At 47.8% G+C, this 21,714-nt stretch overlaps 2 protein-coding genes across 3 annotated transcripts; one reads left to right on the top strand and one right to left on the bottom strand.

Annotated features, from left to right (window-relative positions):
* Nucleotides 1-440: 440 nt before the first annotated feature.
* On the bottom strand, nt 441-2,289 carry LOC120898337 (cyclin-dependent kinase 5 homolog). Its single transcript, XM_040304048.1, has 2 exons — nt 1,398-2,289; nt 441-1,321 (listed from the first exon to the last, which is right to left on the bottom strand). The coding sequence occupies exons 1-2, from the start codon at nt 2,116-2,118 to the stop codon at nt 1,173-1,175; spliced, it is 870 nt and encodes a 289-aa protein (XP_040159982.1). The 5' UTR covers nt 2,119-2,289; the 3' UTR covers nt 441-1,172.
* Nucleotides 2,290-2,773: 484 nt separating this feature from the next.
* Nucleotides 2,774-15,446, top strand: LOC120903684 (dnaJ homolog subfamily C member 13). 2 transcript variants are annotated; one of them, XM_040313253.1, is made up of 16 exons: nt 2,774-2,880; nt 3,855-4,381; nt 4,454-4,742; nt 4,824-4,964; nt 5,965-6,177; nt 6,519-7,367; nt 7,460-8,242; nt 8,321-8,886; nt 8,964-9,132; nt 9,200-10,327; nt 10,401-10,598; nt 10,668-12,016; nt 12,576-13,995; nt 14,072-14,194; nt 14,268-14,526; nt 14,614-15,446. In XM_040313253.1, the coding sequence occupies exons 3-16, from the start codon at nt 4,548-4,550 to the stop codon at nt 14,745-14,747; spliced, it is 7,527 nt and encodes a 2,508-aa protein (XP_040169187.1). In that variant the 5' UTR covers nt 2,774-2,880; nt 3,855-4,381; nt 4,454-4,547; the 3' UTR covers nt 14,748-15,446. The 2 variants fall into 2 exon arrangements, with proteins under 2 accessions (XP_040169187.1, XP_040169197.1); XM_040313263.1 differs by lacking the exon at nt 5,965-6,177 and having other exon boundaries at nt 3,855-4,742.
* The last annotated feature ends 6,268 nt before the right edge of the window (nt 15,447-21,714 follow it).

Below are 21,714 nucleotides of genomic sequence, written 5' to 3'. Positions count from 1 at the left end.
TAAAGGCATATATAGGGTTGAGTAAACGGTACACAAACATCCTCTCTGTCTCTCTCTCCGCATAACAGCAGCAAAACGCAGCAAATCAGCAGCAGTAAAAGGTGGCAGGAGCAAAGGCAGGTTAAGAATAACAGAGTAAAAGCACCACAAACCCGGAAAAAAAGGAACAAACAAACAAAACAAAACAAACAAAAAAGGTAAACCAAACATATATTTAACTTAATGTGTATGTAATTTTATGTGTGATGTAAAAATCGGAGAAATAAATGCGTTTTAGCCACTAAAGTCATAAGAAAAAAAAGGAAGACGTTGTTGATTGTTTCCTGGTTTTTCGGTGTCATCACGTTTGGCTAAGAAAGGGCGGAAAACGCTTTGTTTTCAGTACTACTGATACTAATAGTATATGTATATAATTGTATTATAATTTACATACAAATGGCTTTGGATTGCTGTACTCGGTGTTACGTCAACTTCTAGCAGTAGATCTGAGCAAAAAAGAGGTTTTATTTTTTCATTCTTTACTTCCTTTTGGTTTCTCGTCTTTGCTCATGTTACACGAATTCTCGTACTCGCACACTAACATAAAACACAACGAAGCACAGCGGAAAATTAACGGAAAAAAGGTAAGCGAAATCGAAAAAAAAAACTTATCACACACTAGCTCTAGCACAAATCAGTCCGAAATCGAGGTTTCTCATCACAATTGTTCGGAATATCGTAAAATATCGTTAAGATAAAGGGGTGCGACGAATTCGCTTGCTCTAGCACACGGTTGGACGTTTTAAAACCTCTCCTCCTGCACCATCAAACCCCCACCACACCTAGCAGCATTGTTGTAAAAAGAGGGAAGAGGTAACACACCGAGATTGACCCGTTACGAGTAGTGTGAAAAGGAAGTGGAGCTGGTTTTGTTTCGCACGCCGCACGCAACGAAGGAGGAGCAGGCCACACGAGTTTCATTCGTTGATTGTTTCCAGCAGGGGCGTAGACGACGGGGAGAAGGAATGCACGTCACCCGGCTGGCAGGCAGGGGAAGGAATCGTACCACCGTCCACTGGCACTGGCGGCCGCCTGCTGCCCACATCCTCGCACATCAGCTGCTCCGTCGGTGAAGGTGTTGTTCCGGGGGATACTTTGGTCGACAGTAGCGCCCGTAACTGCTAGAACCGCTTTCAGTTTTCGGTAAAGTACGGATGGGACATGGCCTGTTCGGCGCTGAGTCTCAGCAGTGGACGGCAGACGAGCAGCTTCTGCAGCAGATCGCGCCCTTTCGAGTTGAGACGCGGCACCACCTGGCTCCAGGACGTTGTCGGTGGGTACACTGTAGGGGGGAAAAGATGTCCATTAATGCTGGTGCGGGGTTTAAATATGGGGAGAGGACTAACGAGCATACGCACATGGGAAGGGTTTGTAATCGGACAGCTGCGTAATGCCGGGCCAGTTCTCCTCCTCCGGCGTACCGAGCAGCTTGAATATTCGCTTCAGCTGATCGTCGACATCGGAGCCGGGAAAGAGGGGCCGGCCCGCGTTCGCCAGCTCCGCAAAGATGCACCCGGCCGACCACATGTCGATGCTGGTCGTGTACAGTTTGGCACCGAAGAGTACATCCGGCGGCCGGTACCACAGCGTCACCACCTCCGCCGAGTAGCACTTGACCGGTATGCCGAACGCGCGGGCCAGCCCAAAGTCGGCCAGCTTCAGCTCGCCGTTCTTGTTGATCAGCAGGTTCTGCGGCTTCAGATCCCGGTGCAGCACGTTGTGGCTGTGGCAGAAGGCGAGCCCGCGCAGCAGCTGGTACATGAAGCTTTTCACCACGTCCGGGTCGATCTCGCCGTTCAGGCTGTCGAAGTACTTCTTCAGATCCTGGTCGCAGTGCTCGAACACGAGCGTTAGCTTCTTGTCCGAGTGCAGCACGTCGTACAGCCGGACGATGTTTTTGTGCTTCAGCTCCTTCAGCAGACAGATTTCGCGCAGCGCCGAGCTCGGCACACCCTCGTCGTCCTCGTCAAGCCGGACCCGCTTCAGAGCGACGATTTCGAGCGTGTCCCGGTTCTTACCCTTGAACACGGTACCGTACGTACCTTCGCCGATTTTCTCGAGCTTTTCGTACTTCTGCATGGTGAGGGGTTGCTGCGGGCGGTGGTAGTGCAACGGCTGTATGGGTGGAGGAGGGATATGTTTTAGACGAAAAATAATGACCTTTTTTTTTGCGTAGCTAATGCACCCAAACTATACGCGACGAGCAAAAACAAATGCGTGCGGAATTGTTTTTGCCAATATTTTGGATTGTTGTTCTGTGGGTTTGACAGGTTGGGGACTATGGGACAAACTTGTTGATTGTAGAGGGCCGATTTTACATACTTTTTTTTCAAATGGCGCAAGCTCATATTAAACATATGCTTTCTAGTGAAGAGGTGAAAAAAATCTTCTAATTTCATCTGAAATGCCTGTTGTCGCTCTTAAATTGAATATTTTGTAAACATTTCGATAAAAAAAGCTGTTCCAAGTCATCGACCACTGTGCAAGAGTATTTCACCTCTAGCCGGTAAAACTGGAAGAATGTTTACAAGAGCTCTTCTCAATATTATATCGTAAAGAAATCACTTTTCATACATTTGAAAAGTCACTCAAAAGTTGTTCCAAACTGCAAAAGTGCTGTAAAGTCAATATCATCACGCTGTTCCAAACCGTTGCCTACAAAACATCGTCAACGGCGATCCCGGGGAGGAGGTGAAATACACTCGCTCGGCTTCGTTGTCATCTGTCAAGATGGGTTTTTGGCAAATAAAAAGATGGACAGCAATACAGTGTAAGCTCGGTTCCGTGCGTACGGCAGAACCTTTTTCTACAAATTAGTGATAAAAGCCCCATTTTTCTAAGGTAAAAAGTGTAGCAAAGTGTGGAGCAACCCAAGGTCTCTCGTTGGTGCATCAATGCATTTTGAATGATGCATTTTTTCGACCATAAATGAATCAATCTTTATCCCAATCTTTGTGGGGGTGAGCCTGTGTGTGCGTGTGGTGTATGTGAGTGTGTACACGATGATTGAAGTACCCCAGAGAACAAGGCGAAACGGCGGTGGTGGACCATCGAAACGGGCACGAAATGATGAAACTCGTTTCATCACAAAGCGATAATGTACTCCCACTTTTTGTTGTTGTGTTTGCTTGCTTCCAACGACATTTCATTTTCCAGAGTGTTTTCAATTATCGGATCACGGCTGCCCACTGCCACTGCCGGAGTTAAAAAAAAACGGAGTAGAAGAAGTGGATCGGGTGTGCGTGTGTTTTTTGTTGCTGTTGTTGCATGTTTTGCTGGTTACAACGTTGAGTCACTCTAATCACCAACACCGACGGCAGTCGGTGAGTCTCGACACAATCGCGTTTATGCGTGTGTTGCATCTTTTCGGGAGGCGTGTGCATAAGCGTAAGCCCTGCCGTGCGCGCGCGGGTGTGTGTGTTGCCTTCTTAATTGTTTATAGCAACAGATAAGGCTTCCCTTTGCCCCGAGAGCCCTTCGCTGTGGTCGCGCTGTGGTTTGTGACACTGTGATAGGACGGGACAGAGGAAGCGGCATTTGTGTCCTCCGATGTTGATGAACTCGTCGTCAAGTGCGTCGGTCCATGCTCCATGATTTAATAGTTTCTTTACGAGCCAAGAAGTGCTCCCATTAAAGACGTCCTCTTCTCAAGACAGCCGACAATCAAGTAGGCGTGTACGCGTTTGCCTTCCTCCTCAAGACAGGTTGGAATGTTTGACATCCAGCTAAAACTGAAGCAACCTGTCCAGTGAGCTGAACATTTCGTAGCGAGAATTAACAACTCCCCCTTTTTTTATCTCCCATATCTATTGCAGCCCATCATCACTACGTACATTGTAGCGATTCTGCGTCACCCACTATCTGCCACGGCACGGAGAAGACAGCTGTTTTGCAGCGTAACATCATGCACCTTCTTCTGCCCAGTTCATCGCCTTCTCGCCCGATTGGCTAAAGCGCACGCGAAAACAGCGAAAAGAGTGTGCTGCGCCCGAATGAAGGTGCCCTCTCGTCGCGCGTTCAATAATCGTATCCAATTACCACCGAAAAAATAATAGCTCAGACGTTTGCGTGTGTGTGTGTTTGTGTGCCGTGCGCGAGTGTACGTGTTTAGATTGGCTTCCACGAGGAAGTAACTTTTTTTTTGCTAGTAGAAACAGTGGCGACCTGTCGTGCCACTCACTATCACTATCGGCAACGAAAGCTGGCCAAAACGGGGAAACATTCCAAACAATTGCCAAGCCCGTGAAACGCATCAGCCTCGCATGTCACTGACCCGTCCGTGACGGTCAACGGACGTCGCGCTGGTAGAGCTGATACAGTTCTTCCAGTTTCGTCGCCGGCTGTATGTACAACCCAATTACGCTTCCCACGGCCGCTTATGCTGGTTTGGCTTATCAGCGTGTCTCCTCCGCAGCGCGACCAGGGCAGCAAAAACAGGTCACAGCAATCCGTCGCTCATCCAGGAAGAGAGGGAGGGTCTCTGTTGCGGCTGAGACGGCGTAACTACGATGGCTAACGCGACCGAAGCAGGCATCGATCTGGAATGCTTTCTCGTGACCAAACACTCGTGGAAGGGCAAGTACAAGCGCATCCTGTCCGTCGGGTCGACCGGCGTCTCGACTTACAATCCGGACAAGTTCGACGTCACCAACCGGTGGCCGTACGGTGAGGTAATCAGCGTACTGCCGAACCGGTCCGGGAATGTAAGTACAGTTGTGCCGCGTAAGTTGGCTGCCAACGGTGACAGTACTGATCATACACCTCTCATGCAAACCCCATTACAGACGGCGTACGAGTTTGTGCTGAACCTGAGGAAGGACAAAAAGATCGACACGATCAAGCTTTCGTCAGAAAATCGGAACGAGATACTAACCTCGTTGCTGAAATACCACAAGGAGTTTGCCGAGAAACCGAAACAAACTCTGGTAAGTAATACGCCCCCCGCCTCCTCAGTCCACCCGGCGAAGGGGTGCAAAAGTTGTTACAAACATACACACACTCTCTCTTTCTCTCTCTGACTCAACCTACTCATCCTACTACTTCGGACGTGTATTAACTAGGCGTTTAGGGGTTGTTGTTTTGTGTTGTACTTTGTGTTTCCGTGTGCATTACTCCTGTGGTGGCACGGCTGGTATAATTTTTCTCATTTTCGTTTGTGGTCCGTGTTGTATGTATGCAATTTCATCTCATTTGAACCGTTTTTTTGTGGGGGAGTGTGGCTTATATGTCGGATGATTGTTTGTCCTTTTTTGTTAAGATCTTGTTAGGCTATTATTGAGGAGTATAATACATGTATCTCTATTACTACTAAAGAATTGCACAGAAACTAATGATCGGCTACTGATATTTAAACCTATAACCTGTCTATTATTTAATTAATTTAAATTAACTCATAAATTAACGCAACTACACGTTGTCCGGTGGTTGTAATTGAACATGTTCTAAAATGCTACAATCATTCGTATTCTCACCGGTAACTAACACAAACCAGAGCAAAAGAATGGGTCAGATAATCCTCCTGTACCAAGCACGGCAACAGCAGCTCGTTTTTTGTGTGGAACAGTGCAATGCAGAGCAAACGGGTCATACTCTTAACCTTGTCCTCCGTGTCCAGTACTTAACAAATTCCCTCGCCTTGCCTGGGATAAAATAAAATCATTCGATTCTCCCCCTCAATCTCACACTTTGATGATGATTGCAGAAGAGGTGGTGCAAAACCAAAATCTTCGCTCTTCTTCCCCTCTTTCGAACGACCAAAACCAACGTTAAAAAATTTGGTAACCTACATCGCTCCCCAATCCCGCACCCAAATCCCACCACATCACCCTTCTTTCTTCTAGTTTCTGCCACCACCCGTTCCCCCGTCCCCTGTGATGCCATCTGCACCATTTGTTCATGTTTGCCGTTTCTGTTTTGCGTTTCCAGGATGATGTAGAAAGTCCTGTCGAGTCGTTCTATTCGTCATCTTTCCCATCAGCTTCTTCATTGCTCCATTCCTCCTCCACACCCGCCGTCCGGGAAGAGCGCACCGGTGGCAAGGGGGTTGAGTGGACGTGGTGGTTAAAGACAATTGTAGCATCCTTTCTACCGCTGCCACCACCGGTTCTGCCATGTTTGCCGTGCTGTACGGTGCTAAAAGTGAGTGTCTAACCCCTCCCCATTCCGTGTTTTCTGACCGCGTTTGGCGTTAGGACAGTGTAGAGCAATATTGGCTTAAGTTGGTTGTAAAGCAAACAAAAAATCATAAAAATACTTTCAGGTTAACTTTGTACAGTGTCATATGGGTAGGGTTTAGTAGTGGGGTCTGTACATTGGCCTGGGTTTAATGAAGGTACTGTAAATATTGTTTTTCTTTTGTGTTGTTGTTTTACGTTATGTTTTCGTTCGAAATTTCGTTCCGTTGTTTCCTCTTCCTCACACCGGCTAAGGTAGCATATAATATCGTAAAATCGTTTCTTTCTGTGTTACCTTTTCTTTAGAAATTCAATGCCTACAAACATCACTGGTCCGGCACGACGCTGCCCACCGTGCTGGAAGTGACGCCGGGCTCGCTGGATCAGCTCGATCCCACCACCAGCACGGTGCTGGCCAGCTACAACTACAAGGACATCGATGGCATCATCGGCATACAGGACTACCCGAACGGGATCGTGCTGGCGTACGGTGGCCACAGCCGGTTGCATCTGTTTCGCGTGGAGAACAACCACGAGATCGTGCAGATGATCGTGCAGAACGCGCAGCAGTACCTGGGCATCGACATCAAGGTGCTGAAGAAGCAAATCTCGCTCGAGCAGTTCGAGCAGCAGCGGTTCGGCGCGTACAGTGGCGACCAGCATCAGACGTCCCTGTCGGAGTTCACCGTGCAGAAGATAACGCCACGCCATTCGGAACCGATGCGCCGGATTCTGTGCCTCACCGATACGACCGTGCTCGAGCGCGACCCGCAAACGTACAGCATCTGCACGCTGCGACCGCTGGACAACGTGTACGCGCTGGTCCGGCACGCGGACAACATACAGAAGTTTTCGATCGAGTACAAGAACGGGCTGGTGCGGTCGTACATTACGAACGATCGCGACTCGCTGCTGGCCACGCTGCTGGACGCGGTGCGGTCCTGCGGCAATCAGGATGTGCACGTGCGCATCTCGAACACGCCACGGGGCAAGCGGGTCGGTCCGCTGACGGTGAGCGTGGACGAGGAGACGGAGGCGAACCTGCTGCGATACATCATCAGCAACTATCAGTATCCGGTGAAACGTATCGATGTGATGGAGCGATTCAACGCTAACATTCCGTACAGTGGGCTCAACTACAGTGTCACGCAGGATGTAAGTGGGTGATGGTGGTGGTGGTGGTGGTGTGTTGATTGTGGTCGACCGAGTTATGCCTGACACGTACGCTCGTTTTATCTCTTTTGCAGAGTCTTTTTGCGGAAAGCAAGGAACGGCTGATAACGGGTGCACTGCAGGCCCTGATCGGCAGCAAGGAAGATAACGCGCAGCTAAACAACGTCGAGCTGGAGGCATCGTTCCACGTGCTGCGCCGGCTGCTGGCTAGTAAAGTGGGCTTCGCCGCATTCACGAATCTCCCCGGGTTCCGGGAAGCGATCGGGCTGAAGGTGGTGCACGCCCTCAAGCGCAACGATCTGGCTGTGACGTACGCTGCCATCGATATGATCAACTCGCTGATGCACTCCGACCACGATCTGAAGCAGGAGCAGCTGAACAAGTCGTCGCTGCTGCACACGAAGGCCTTCCTCGAGCAGCTGCTGGACATGTGGAGCAAGCACGTGAACCTGGGCAGCGGTGCGCTGGTACTGTCCGCGATGTTGGACTTTCTTACGTTCGCGCTGTGCGTACCGTACAGCGAGACGACGGATGGCAAGCAGTTCGATTTGCTGCTCGAGATGGTCGCTGCGCGGGGCCGTACGCTGTACAAGCTGTTTCAGCATCCTTCGCTGGCGATTGTAAAGGGCAGCGGGCTGGTAATGCGAGCGCTGATTGAGGAAGGCGATACGGCCATATCGACGCAGATGCAAACGTTAGCGCTGGACGAGGCGGCCCTCTGCCGGCACCTGCTGGTGGCACTATACACACCGTCGAACGATTCCACGATGATCACCCATCGTCAGCTGTCCCGGCATCTGGTGGGCCTGTGGATAACGGACAGTGATGAAGCGATGAATCTATTGAAGCGAATTTTCGTAAGTGAAAAATAGAGTGTTTCGTTTTTGTTTGTTTTGTTACTAAAACCCTGTTTTCTGTTGCTTTTTTTTGTGCAGCCCGCAGGCTTGCTGTCATTTCTGGAAAGCGAAGAGGCCGTGCCGAAGGAAGATGTCGAGGAGGACAAGCTAAACTTCCGCGACAATCTGAAGCTGGCGGTGCAACATTCCGGCAACAATAGCAAGCAGCGCCTGAACTACTTAATCGAGAAGCATCTCGAGGGCATCAAGCACTGGGGCATGAATCTGCTCGACGTGCGCCAGGAGAAGCTGCAGCAGACGCAAAAGAATCGCCCGATCGTGCTGCGCAACCGGCGCCAGAAGAAGAAGGTCGGCGAACAGGTGGTCAATTTGCCGCTGTTTTTCTACCAGTTCGGGAAGAACCACGCAATGCCGAACCTGATCTGGAACCACAAGACGCGCGAAGAGCTACGGTCGGCGCTGGAGAACGAGCTGCGCCAGTTCACCGCCGACAAGGATCTGGCCGGCAGCATGCTGGTGGCGTGGAACTACGACGAGTTTGAGGTGCAGTACCAGTGTCTGGCGGATGAGATTAAGATAGGAGATTATTACATTCGGTTGCTGCTGGAGCGGGACGATTGGCCGCAGAATTTGGTGAAAAATCCGTAAGTAGCGTTGGGACGTGTTAAGGTATGGTTGATGGCGTAGGCAATAACGCAGAACATTTATTTGTATATTTCAGCATCGAACTGTTCAACGCGCTGTATCGGAGGGTGTTGTGCCGGAATCGATTGAACGATGATCAGCTCACGGTGACCTCGCTGCAAGCGCTGGCCAAAGTGTACAAACGGTATTACGAGGAAATTGGATACTTTAGTGATATGCCGTACATACTGCAAATGTTAGATAGGGTGAGAAAAAAACAGAGCTTTATTTTGAAAAAAAATCAGAATTGATTGATACCTTTTCGATTTGCAGTGTCTTTCTCCAGCGCTCCGGGACGCACTGATCATACTGATCAAGAATCTAGTACTGCACAAATCCAACTGTCGCCCGCTAACCGACCACGTCAACTATCTGGTCGATCTGATCACCCTGGCCCACCTGCACAAAGGACGCGCAACACTGAACACCAAAACGAACGTGATCGAGGCCGGTCCGAACATGAAGCTGCACGAGGAGAAGGACTGGTACTACAATGTGGAGCGCGAGAACGAAAAGCCGGAGCGCTGCGGTCCGGTGACGTTTTCCGAGCTGAAGGAGCTCTGGTCGAAGGGCGTGCTGACGCCCCGCACGCGCTGCTGGGCGGTCGGCATGGACGGGTGGCGCTCGCTGCAACAAATACCTCAGCTAAAGTGGTGCCTGATGGCGAAGGGCACGCCGCTGTTCAACGAGACGGAGCTGGCCCAGCACGTGCTGGACATACTGAACAAGTGCACCAGCTTCTTCCCGAGCCGGGCCCGGGACGGCGAGGCGGTTCTCATCCCTGGCCCGCGGTTGTCGCGCAAGCTGTCCGAGTTCATCTGCCTGCCGCACATCGTGCAGGTGTGCCTGACACACGATCCGGGCCTGCTGGAGCGCGTGGCCACGCTGCTCTGTCAGATCATGGAGGACAACCCGGAAATGTCGAAGGTGTACCTGACGGGTGTGTTCTACTTCATGCTGATGTACACCGGCAGCAACATTCTGCCGATCGCTCGCTTCCTGAAGATGACGCACATGAAGCAAGCGTTCCGCAGCGAGGACAGCAACTCGCAGTCGGGCATTATGCATCGTAGCATTCTCGGGCAGCTGCTGCCGGAAGCGATGATCTGCTTCCTGGAGAATCACAGTGCGGAAAAGTTTGCCGAAACGTTCCTGGGCGAGTTCGACACGCCGGAGGTGATATGGAGCTCGGAGATGAGGCGCATGCTAATCGAAAAGATTTCGGCGCATATTGCCGATTTCACGCCGAAGCTGAAGGGACACACGATGGCCCGGTACCCGTACCTGGCCATACCGGTCATCAGCTATCCGCAGCTGGAGAATGAACTGTTCTGTCACATCTTCTACCTGCGGCATCTGTGCGATACGGCCAAGTTCCCCAACTGGCCCATACCGGATCCGGTACGGCGTTTGCGGATGTCGTTTGAATGTGTATAAAGCGTACTAACTTTCTGTTTCGCCATCCGGTTTGTAGGTGCAACTGTTAAAGCACACGCTCGATGCTTGGCGCAAAGAGGTTGAGAAGAAGCCTTCGGAGATGACCGTACAGCAGGCGTACCTCGATTTGGACTTTGACGTGAGCAAAAACCCCCACCCAGAAGAGTCGGCCATCCGGAAGGCTTACTACCGGCTGGCCCAGATGTACCATCCGGACAAAAATCCCAACGGCAGGGTAAGTCAATAATCGATTGCGATCTTCCTTTCGCGCGCAATTGTTAATAGACCTTCCGCTTGCTATTAGGAAATCTTCGAACGCGTTAACCGTGCGTACGAGTTTCTGTGCTCGCGCAACGCGCTCAACACGGACGGGCCGAACCCGAGCAACATTGTGCTGATACTACGCACCCAGTCGATCCTGTTCGAGCGCTACTCGGAGGAACTGCGCCCGTACAAGTACGCCGGCTATCCGCAGCTCATCAAAACGATCCGGCTGGAAACGAAGGACGACCAGTTGTTCTCCAAAACGGTGCCGCTGCTGAGCGCTGCGTCCGAGCTGTGCTACCACACGGTACACTGTTCGGCGCTGAACGCCGAAGAGCTGCGGCGCGAGGAAGGCATCGAGGCGCTGCTCGACGCGTACTCGCGCTGCGTGTCCATCATGGGCGTCGATTCCAAGCGCGACTCGCTGCACTACGAGGTGATCTCGAACATTACGCGCTGCTTCGATGTGGCCTGCTGCTTCGACAGCTGCCGGAAGAAGATCCTCGAGCTGCCGCAGCTGATCGCGGACGTGTGCCGGGTGGTGTACTTTAAGCACTCGCTCTCGGTCAGCCTCGTTACCAGCCTGGCGGTGAACAACGTGGAGCTGCAGTGCAATCTCGTGCGCAACGGTGTCCTCTGGTCGCTGATGCTGTTCCTGTTCGATTACGACTTTACGCTCGATGAGAGTGGCGTCACGTCGGAGGAGAAATCGAACACGCAGCAGGTAGCGAACAATCTGGCCAAACTGTCGCTGCTCGCCTGCGTCGCACTGGCCGGCTACAGCATGACGCTGCTGGACGACCCCAAGTCGGCTGTACTGAGGGCGACATCGGCGGCAGTGACCGGTTCTACCAAATCCACCGCTAGCAACAGTCCCTCCGGTGGGCGAAGCGATTCCCCGCTCACGGTAGCGACGCGGCAAACCAACCAAACGTACTCGCAGAACGCGTCCAACCTGATACAGAACAACTCGAGCCTGATCCAGTCGGTGGCCAACATCGATAAGGTACTGCAGGAAAGGAAAAACAGCGATGCGGCGGCAGTGACCGGCGACGAAGCGGAACCACCGGCAGAATGTGAAAAGGGTTTGCAGAACAAGAAGTACAAAATCAGTGCGCTGCAGGCGCCGGCGAATGCGGTGGTGAAGCATATCCTGGACCAGCTGCTGACGCCGTACGTGGCGGGCAAGATGGTGACGGACAGCGAGCAGCACGTGCTGAAGATGCTGAACTCGAACACGCGCAACCCGTATCTGATATGGGACAATGGGACGCGGGCCCAGCTGACGGACTTTCTCGAGCATCAGCGCACGGTCGCGTCGAAGGAGCAGTACGAAGACGTGTCGGAAATACACGAGCTGGTGCAAGGTTTCTCGTACGATGCGCATCGGTAAGTTGATTTTAGGTGCTATTCTACTTCTGCTGGGATAATTATCATCATAACGTATTTAAAAACGGCTTCTATTCGTTGCATTTCATGAAAATGAAAATCCACTTTTTCGTTTTAATTATTCACCCATTTTTAATCAAAAATTCTCATTGGGATTAACCAGACATCCTATTAGAATCCCAATGACAAACCCAATTGGGATTCAGATACTTTTCTTAATCCTACAGTGTTTTCCGGCTCTGTTTCCAATATGAACAGCATTACTCAAAACATGCAAGATGTTTTTCAACAGCCTTCATTATTTGTGACAGCTGGACTGTTACAAAAAAAACTTAGCGCGGTTGTTGAATAATGCCGTTCACTTTATAAACTGATCCGGAAAACAACGTATACGGTAATATGTGTATACTATGATAATCTTATTGGAAATTCTCTAATTTGAAATATCATTTGAATTCACAGCCTTTCCCATGATATTCAGTGATGAATCCCTAAAAACGCTTATAATGTAAAGAAACAAAACTGTCTGTTTGACTAACTATTTTCTTTACATTTCCAGCGACGAGCTTAAGATTGGTGGAATTTTCATCCGCGTGTACAACGAAATGCCCACGTTTCCGATAACGAACCCGAAAAGTTTCGTGATCGATCTGCTCGAGTTTCTCAAGCAGGGCTACAATCACCTGCACGGAACGGCAGCTCCATCGAACGCAAGTGCCAATCCGGTTCCTGCCAGCCAAGCGCTAACTGGTGGCATCTTGGTTCCAACGAAAGCGTGGAAGCCGATGGTACCGGCACCTCCTCCGAAGCGTCCGGCCGGTTTGCAATCGCCGGCCGCAACGACCCCCGGTAGCGACATCAGTGCCGTGCTGAGCGAGTACGCCCGCTCGAAGCAGCGCAACCAGCTGGAACGGACAGCCGGCAGTGTCGATGGTGGTTCCGCGCAGCGGTACGATTTCACCAACAATCCGCACGCCGTCCGGCACCTGCTGATGGCACTGCAGGCCCTCATCTCCGTGATCAAATCGAACACCAACGTCGAAATGCAGTGCATCGGACACTTTGAAATGCTGTTCGGGCTGCTCTCGACGAGCGAGTGCGGATCGGACAATCGCACGATCAAAACGCTAGCGCTCGAGGTCGTCTGTCTGGTGTCGCGCAACAAGGAGTGCGTGACCGAGATAGCGGCCTGCGAGATCGTTGGCCGCTACTTGATCGTGCTGAAGGATCCGGACCTGCGCGAGCATCAGCCGCGCGTGCTGGAAACCCTGTCCGGGCTGCTGAACGTGCCCAAGATGATCAAGGAGGCGCACACGAAGGGTGCGGTCGTCTATCTGCTCGATCTGTTCTGCAACTCCAACAACCCGGCGATACGGGAACAGTGTGCCGAGCTGCTGGCGAAGATGAACGCGGACAAGCTGAGCGGGCCGAAGGTGCGCATCACGCTGTGCAAGTATCTGCCGCCCGTCTTCCTGGACGCGATGATCGACTCCACCTCGGTCGCGGTGCAGATGTACGAGTCGACGCACGAGCACCCGGAGCTGATCTGGAACGACGACATCCGGGCGTGCGTGTCGGACGCGGTGCGCGACGCGGCGGACAGCTTCCACGTGCAGCAGCGGCGCAACGCCAAGGCGGCCTGGCGCGATCCGGAGATACTGCCCGAGCTGCTGTCGAGCGAGGTGGTCGTGTCGGGCGTGTACCTGCGCCTGTACGTGTCCAATCCGGGCTGGACGCTGCGCAAACCGAAACAGTTCCTGGCCGACCTGCTGGACTTCATCGTGGACAGTATCAGCCGGAGCGGCATGGACCGGGACGTGCTGGATCTGGCCACGACCGCGCTGGTGCTGTTGCTGAACGCACAGCCCAACCTGGCCGACTCGATACCGGTGCTGGGGCACATACCGAAGTTTTTCCGCCAGCTTTCCGTTCAGCCAAAGAGTGCCCTCACAGTATTGCATCAGCTTTCCCTTTCGGAGGTAGGTGACCCAGTATTTGGTGTTGCGGCCTTATTTTCCTTCACGCTTAGTAAACTATTTTCCCTTTGTTTTACAGATCTGTGTCAGCGCAATTTCCCAGACGGAATGTATACCGTCGTTGAAATCTTGCATGGAGCACCATCGGGATCTGACGTCGACGGCGTGCGAAACGTTGAGTCGATTATTCAAATGTCAGCATGTACGTATGCACGTTAGCCGGGGGTGGAAAAACGAATCGAATAACCAGCAATTGTTTTTTTTTTCCCTTGCAGGATTCACTGATACGTCAATCACTCGAGTGTCAATTAATTCCCTACCTGGTCGCGCTGCTCGACAGCCGGCTCGTGCTGGCGAACAATCCGGCCATGGTGAAGGCGCAGATTGTTGCCACGCTGAAAGCGATGAGCGCCAACCTCACGTACGGCGATCGGGTCACGCATCTGCTCAACCAGTACCCGATCTGGGCGGAGTACCGTGACCAGAAGCACGATCTCTTCATAACCGATACGGACGTGCGCGGATATCTAATGGGTAAGTGGGTAGAGACAAAAGGGGAGAAATCTTGTTTTAAGACGTTGTGGATCCTAATTTGCAATTGATTTGCCTTTTTCCCTGCAGGCGCACCGAACACGACCGCTGGCTATTTGACGCAAGGGCCGGCAAAGAACGTCGAAGTGCTCACTTCGCCACCGCCCATCGATCGGGATGATCCACTGTTTGCGCGCAGCAACAGCAGCGGTGGGAGTGTGTAGTAGTACGCACACGTGCTACCCTACCTTACCGTACACCCCGCGGGAGTAGTCCCATTATGTGTTACTTGGGGTGTACGCTATTGTTTCGTTTTTCTGTTCGTTGAATCGTTTCCGTGGTGGGCCAGTGCTGTATTGTAGTGTGTGTGCATTAAGATGTGATGAAAAAGTGAGCCATCGTTGCTACCACTCCGCTGCAGGAGCGATGGAGCAAATGGTCGTATTTCATTAATGCGATGTGTGTGTGTGTGTGTTTGTAGGAAGAAAGAACACAACAACACAACACCCACACTCTACTACCACCTAGCAAGTAACAAAACAGGGCAAACACTCATTTCACACTTTATTTAACCACTTCCCTCACCCCCGTTTTTAGTGTGTAGCTTAGCTTTTCCGTTTATGCCCTCTCCTCTAATTTTGTTGTAATGTGATATTTTATACTAGAAGAGAGAAAAAAAGCTGAAAATTATAGAGAAAGCAAAAACAGAAGAAGAAAAAAAACAAACAAAAAAACAAAGCATAACAAAGTTCGCGCTAGTGCGACAACGAACGAACGTTGTAAAATACGATGCTCGCGCCATCCAAGCCGGCGAAAGCGCAATACCGAAAAATAAGCAAATAATTGCATGTGACAACACACACACACCGCGCGGTTCCAAGCAACAGGAAATAAAAGAAAAACATTGTAAATCAACATAAAAATCCGCCATCAAAAGTTCGAAAAAACACCGGAAAGAAAGCGTGTCCGCGGTGCCTTCGTTTCGATACCACTCGGTAAGTAAATAATTAACATTTAAATATTTTTTTCATATCTTTATTATATAGTTTCAGACTTTTTTGTAACACATTTCCTCCATTTTTTATGTTCTTTCTCTCTCTATCTCTTTCGCTCTATCTCGCTCTCTATGCACGAATGTTCCAAAATCTGTGTGAGTGTGTATGTTTCGGGTTCGGGCGCTCTACTTTCTGTTTATTTTTTTCATTCTCCCCCTTTCCCTTATCAAATATTCGCCAATTTAGTGGTTCTTCTGCTTCTGCTCCCTTACTATTAGCTCGGGAACGGGATATACAGGGACAAAAGGAAAGAAGAATACATGGTGTGTGTGTCCCTTTGTTTTTGCGCTGCCTGGTTCACCTACCATCATCACCAATAGAGCCGCCCCCATCAGATCTCGTCCGCGTGGAGTGTGTGTTTGTTAGCTTTGCCTGTACTTCGTGTCCTTTTCTTGTTTAGTTTGCAGTTTGAATCAGGTTCAGATTTGCTTATTTCTTCCTCTCATAATTGTGTTACTTTCTCTACTAGGATTACAATTTTCTGTTTTTCTTTTAGTGTGAGTTTTTTTTTATCTCCCCTATCTTCTGTTCTAGTGTTAGGGCACACGCACTAAAGAACGCGTCCTTCCTTCCCTCCTTTTCCTGTATAGAGTTCGGTGAAAAGGGAAACACCCCGAAACCGAACGTGACCGAACATACAAGCCAGCGGCAGCAAGTAGTAGCAGTAGCGCAGCATACTAAGCACATGATGCTGTACATCTTTCCATTAAGCAGGGAGAACAGTACAACGGAACAACATTCAAAATGGAGGACAGACTAGGGGTGTGGTGCAGTGTGTAGAATCTCTGCAGCGTGCTGCTCTCCTTTTTCTGTTTTCTGTTTTACATGCTACTTTTTTTACTAACTTTTTTTTATATGGCATTTTGTTCACTATATAGTTTACATGTTACATGTTTTCTTTTTCCTCTCTCTCTCTCTCTTTCTCTTTTCCTCTGCATCTACCAACGTGTCGGCAGTTATTTACCTTTTCGCTTTCGCTTCTAAACTGTTCTTGTATCGTTCGATAGTAGTTTTCCATTGTTTTGTTTTGTATGTTTGTTTCTGAAATGTAAAATGTGTTGTCTGTCCGTGCGTTTAGTTTGTACACGCTCTTCCCACCTTGTTTTATGTTTTCGAGCGGGGAAGAAAGTGTGTGCACGCGGTATTTTGACTACTTTTCTTCACTTTTCTTTCCCTTCTGTCATGAGTTCCAACATTGAGCTATGTCAGTTTTGTCCGCGCGTATGGTCTGTTTGTTTGTTTGTTTGTTTTTCTTCAGAGTCTGCCGATAGCCGCAGCCGCCGCCGCCGCCGCCGGGGTTGATTGTTGTGGAGAAGCATTAGAGAAGTAGAAATTGAAACGCAAAATGAACCACGAAACACGCAGACAGAAAGAGCAGAAAACAACACTCTGCTATTCACATGCAATTTTAGTGAGAAACGGTACAGAAAAAGACAAATAATTGAACACACGTTCGCATACAACCAGCATTTTGTTTTTTTCTCAACTTGTTTTTTCCATTTTGAGAAGACTTTTCTTTTTTTCTTCTTTTATGTTCTTCTTCATTCTGCCACTTGCTGTTTCTTTTCTTTTTTTTTTGCTAAATTTCCATCACAAATCACGAGATTCTATCATTTAGATTCGTTTCAGGCGCCTTTTATTTTCTTCCATTAGAGTTTTTTTTGTTTTCCATTTGCTCGCTGCTTACTGCTTCCTTGTTTTCTTTCCTGCTACCACCCCCTTACCCTCCCATGTTGAGCGGTTTGACAAATTGTTTTTTCTTTCCTTCTTTTTTGTTTGCATTTCAGTTTTTTTTTCGCAATGTGCACATGTTTTCGTTCCTTCTGGTTTCCGGGTTTCCCTTTTTTCTCTATTTCTCGGTTACGTATTTCGGCTGCTATCGATTTCGTGTTTTACTTCCAGGGATCTTTTTTGTAATCGCTTCTTTCTATTCTTACTGTTTCCGTTTTTTTTTCTTCTTTCGGTTCTATTTTGTTTTGTTGGTTTTTGTTTTGTTCCGTTGTTCGCTTCAGACAAATATTATGCACTATTCTAAATATGTGATTGTTGGTTTTGGGTTCCCCTTCTTTTGTGTTGTTGTGACACTGTATCTGTCCTCGCGCACCTACTACTCGCACGCTGGCACTACTACTGGGAATTGGGAATAGAAAATAGGAAACTTTTTCCTCTTTTGTTCTGGAATGTTTGGGAACTATGGATGGGGGGGTGGGAATAAATTCTTCCCGGGGTGAAAGTTCACGTTTGTGTAGCTGAATTGTGTTGGGGTTTGTTTTTCTTTTTCTATTTCTTCTGCTGGCTGAAACCGTATCCTCCCGTGTTCAGGTGGGTTTGCCATTAGCTGTCCTGTCCTTCCCTTGCGCTATAAAGTACTCAAGAGATTGTGATTTGTTTTTTTTTTTTTGTTGTGTTCGGGTTTCTTTCACAATGCGCACGCAACTTGGTTTACGCGTTGCATGGAAAAGAACTGATAAAAAGCACTAAAGTACGTAAAAAATATTATAATATTGTTGTAGAGCAAGCTAAAACTCAAAACTAGCTGTGGACCTCGCTCTCTCTTTCTCGTCCTCTCTTGCCCTCTCTTTTTCACCCTCTCTTTCTCTCTATTTTGTGTATGTGTGTTACTTTGATCCTTTTAATTCGACTTCTTGACAATAGAGTAAGCTACCATCACCATCATCGCCATAGTAACGACGCGAGGGGAAAGGGAAGGGGGAGGGTCGTATGGTGTGTCGAACTAAGCACAGCGCACAACCGTTCTATTGCATGCTCTTCTTCTCCGTATAATGGTTTTTTGTACGCGCGCGTTTGTGTGCGTGTCGGTGTGAGTTTTCTTATTGGATAAATTAATATCCTATATTGCTGCATATCTATTTATCGGCGGCCATTTTTCTTTTTTTCTACCTTTTCAGCAAATGAAAACCTACACCACACACACACACACACACACGCCACATACACACAAAAACTCCAAAAAAACTTCGCGCTTCAGTGTGGTTTTGTTGGTGTGTGCTCTGTTTCAACGGTCACGCTATTAGCTTATTTTACGCTTTCCTTTTCTTCTTCTTCTTCTTCTTTTTTTATAGTTTACTCAGTTTACGTTAAGTGAAACACTTAGGGCAGTGATATATTGATGTTTCCTTTTGTTGTTGTTGATTTTCAGTGTGTGTGTGTGTGTTTACGGGCTCGCTTTGTTTTCCATGTGTGTTCCGGGAGTGTTGCCGGGTTAAAGGTTGACAGACAGTGTGGTGGTGTTTTGTTTTGTTTGTTTGTTCGTGTTTTTCTTTACGCTTGCTTCTTCTTTCTTTTTTATGTTTGTAGTTTATCCCTCTAAATGTATATATTCTTCTGCTATTTTTTTGTTTGTTTTGTTCGGTAATTATTACATTATAGCGGCTGGGGCGGTTTGCGGTATCTTCCCCCATTTTCTCATTGAGTCTCGCTGCGTTATGATAAAGATTTTTTCCTCTCTGCTTTTTGGTTTACTATTCCCACCACTTAGCATATTTGTCTGCCTTCCATTCCAATTTGCCTAGTTTTGTATATTCTCTTTAAACACTTTGGTATCACACGCACACACATACACACGCACACCTATTACTCCGTGGCTTTTTGGTATTAGTTTTGCGTTATGGTTTTTTGTTTGCTCTTTACTTGGGTTTTTTGTTATTCTTTCACTACACTGTCACTACACGCTAATGAGAGATGACTATTTTTGTGTCTTAATTAAGTTTTTTTTTTTCTCCCCAAAACCGTATTGGGGTGGGGTCGGGGGGGTCCTTTTATTCACGCGCGAAACAATGCGCGCACACAGACGACACGCCTGTGCCAAGGTTCTAGGGACTACCATCTAACGGAAACAAAACAACGAACAACGATGAACAGATTTGCTTCCGATTTCCTTCGTCCTTTGTGTATGTGTGTGTGCCTGTGCTGTGAGCTTGGATGAGTATGAACTATTAGTTAACGACACTAGAGTCTTACTAGGCGTTACTAGGCTATTAATGGACACGAAACGAAGCGTGGAATGATGTGGAGCAGAGAACCCAAGTATTTAATATCTGTTCTGAGTGTTTTGGGTTTAATTTGCCTAGCACAAACGGAAATTATAGGAGCGTGTGTGTTGTTGCGTTACAGTACAATGTGTTTTGTTTGTCCTTCTCTATGATATACTCTTCCTCGCGTTTTTTTTTTTTACATTCAACATTTCGCGCATATACAATAACCTAGAAGCGTTTTTTTATATATATTTTTCTTACTCTGGTATATTTATCTAATGTTTTGATGATTTTGTTTTGCTGTTTGGTTTGGTTTTGTGTCTATCTTGAAGGATGAGTTGTTATTGTTGGATGTGTGTGTGTGTGTGTTCTAGCGTTGCTTTTTCAACTACAGTATACAGTTTGGTTTGTTTGTTCTGGGTTTCTCTTTTGCTTGATTGTTAGAGCCTACTGCAAAAATGGGACATTTTCCTGCTTTCTCTCTCTTTCTCTCTCTCTCTCTCTCTCTCTCTCTCTCTCTCTCTCTCTTTCTCTCTGTGCTCTGCTATCTTCCAAGACGTTAAAAATTAATATCTTACTGTTAGTAAGTACAACTAACTAGAACAACGAAAAAAAACCCTTTTTTATTAGTCCTTCTGAGGGAACACAGTAATAAAAAAGAAATAAAATAATTACTTTAAAAAAAAAATAGTATCCATTCCATTGCTAAGGGTAATGTGGGCGAAGAGATGTTTGAGGAACATGCATGTGTGATTACTGTTACTGTTACGTTCTACCAACACCACACTTTCTGTATTATTGCGTATTGAACAACACACAGACGCGTACACGCTCTCACATTGGGTTCGATTTTCGTTAGACAGGTGATGCGACATAACACAATTAAGGGGTGAAGGAAAGGGAAGGGGAGGGGGAGGTGTCTATCGTTTGTCTGTGGCCGCACGTCGATGCAAAACTGTGCGCCAGCCCGTTTGGTGTGCATCATCTAAAACCAACTCCTTTCCTTCTCAGCACTACATTGTTCTCTATACGTTTATAGTCGCTATTTGACTTGTGTGTGTGTGTTGTTGTTGTTGTTGATGGGAGGAAACCGAAACAAGGGTAAATACGGATTTCGGGGTTTCCTTTCCACTATACACCGTTTTGTTGTTTACTGCAGTATATATATATATATATGATGCAAGCTCTGGCTAGTTGTACATGTAACCTAGCGTAAAATAAAAGGGGAACGTATCAAGCAATCACGATTACTACTATATATATCGTTCAACTTCTCTCTTTTTCTCTCTCTTTCTCTCTCTCTCTCTCCCTCTCTCTTAGTATTTCTTTATGCTTTTTGCTCTCTTTTCTTTTCCGTTTTTTTTTCTATTTGACTCTTTTTCTTTCCGTCTTTCATTCTTTTCTTGGTTGTTTTCTATGTTTGCTGTGTTGTGTCATTCATTCGTCTATACTATATTATAATTCCCTACCTACACCATTTATGCTAGCGGGCTTTTACATACTTTGCTTTCTGCTTTTCTATGTGTGTGTGTGAGAGTGTTGTGTTTCTTTCTGTGTTTTCCATTCCTCGTCTCATCAACCCAGAAGCCGAACGGCCGTAGGAGTTTGATAATGATCGCGTTCCGATTTCTTTCTTCTTTTACTAATGTATGGCGCTGTTTTTTCTCCTTTTCTTGTTGTTGATATATATATCTATATGTATATAATTTATTTTGTATGTGTGTTGTATATATATGTGTGTATATACCCCTAAATAACCTTACAAGTTTTGGTTGTTTTGGTTGTTGTTGTTGTTTTTGCTGGTTTACTTTCTCTCTTGCTGCTGTTCTTCTGTATTTGCCTACAGTAAAGAAAGAAAAAGAGGAATAGCAAAAATCCCCTTTTTCTTCTCCCATCATAGGAAGGTCTCCTGGAAAATGTGTTTGTGTGTGTGTGTGTTTGGTATAAGTGTTTTATCTAATCACCATTATAGTATCCCCAAAACTGTGTGTATATGTGTTTTTGCATTTGGTTTGGATTTTCACTTCTTTTCTTCCAATCTTTTTTTTTCATTCCTCTTGCTATCTTATCATTTTGTTTTGAGTATTTTTTTCTTACTCTTACTTCCACACTCTTCTTCCCTTTCCTTCCTTTTTCTTGAG

This window comes from Anopheles arabiensis, chromosome 2 (genome assembly GCF_016920715.1).
Source record: "Anopheles arabiensis isolate DONGOLA chromosome 2, AaraD3, whole genome shotgun sequence".
In the NCBI taxonomy this organism is placed as follows: Eukaryota; Metazoa; Arthropoda; class Insecta; order Diptera; family Culicidae; genus Anopheles; species Anopheles arabiensis.
Note: the sequence above shows the minus strand (reverse complement) of the source record. Positions and strands in the feature narration are given on the sequence as shown.

Coding starts and splice junctions, on each gene's coding strand:
- LOC120898337 (XM_040304048.1), bottom strand. CDS start 2,118: ATGCAGAAGTACGAAAAGCTCGAGAAAATCGGCGAAGGTACGTACGGT. Junction 1,322..1,397: donor CGATTACAAACCCTTCCCAT/GTGCGTATGCTC, acceptor TCCCCCCTACAG/TGTACCCACCGACAACGTCC.
- LOC120903684 (XM_040313253.1), top strand. CDS start 4,548: ATGGCTAACGCGACCGAAGCAGGCATCGATCTGGAATGCTTTCTCGTG. Junction 4,743..4,823: donor TGCCGAACCGGTCCGGGAAT/GTAAGTACAGTT, acceptor ACCCCATTACAG/ACGGCGTACGAGTTTGTGCT. Junction 9,133..9,199: donor TACTGCAAATGTTAGATAGG/GTGAGAAAAAAA, acceptor TTCGATTTGCAG/TGTCTTTCTCCAGCGCTCCG.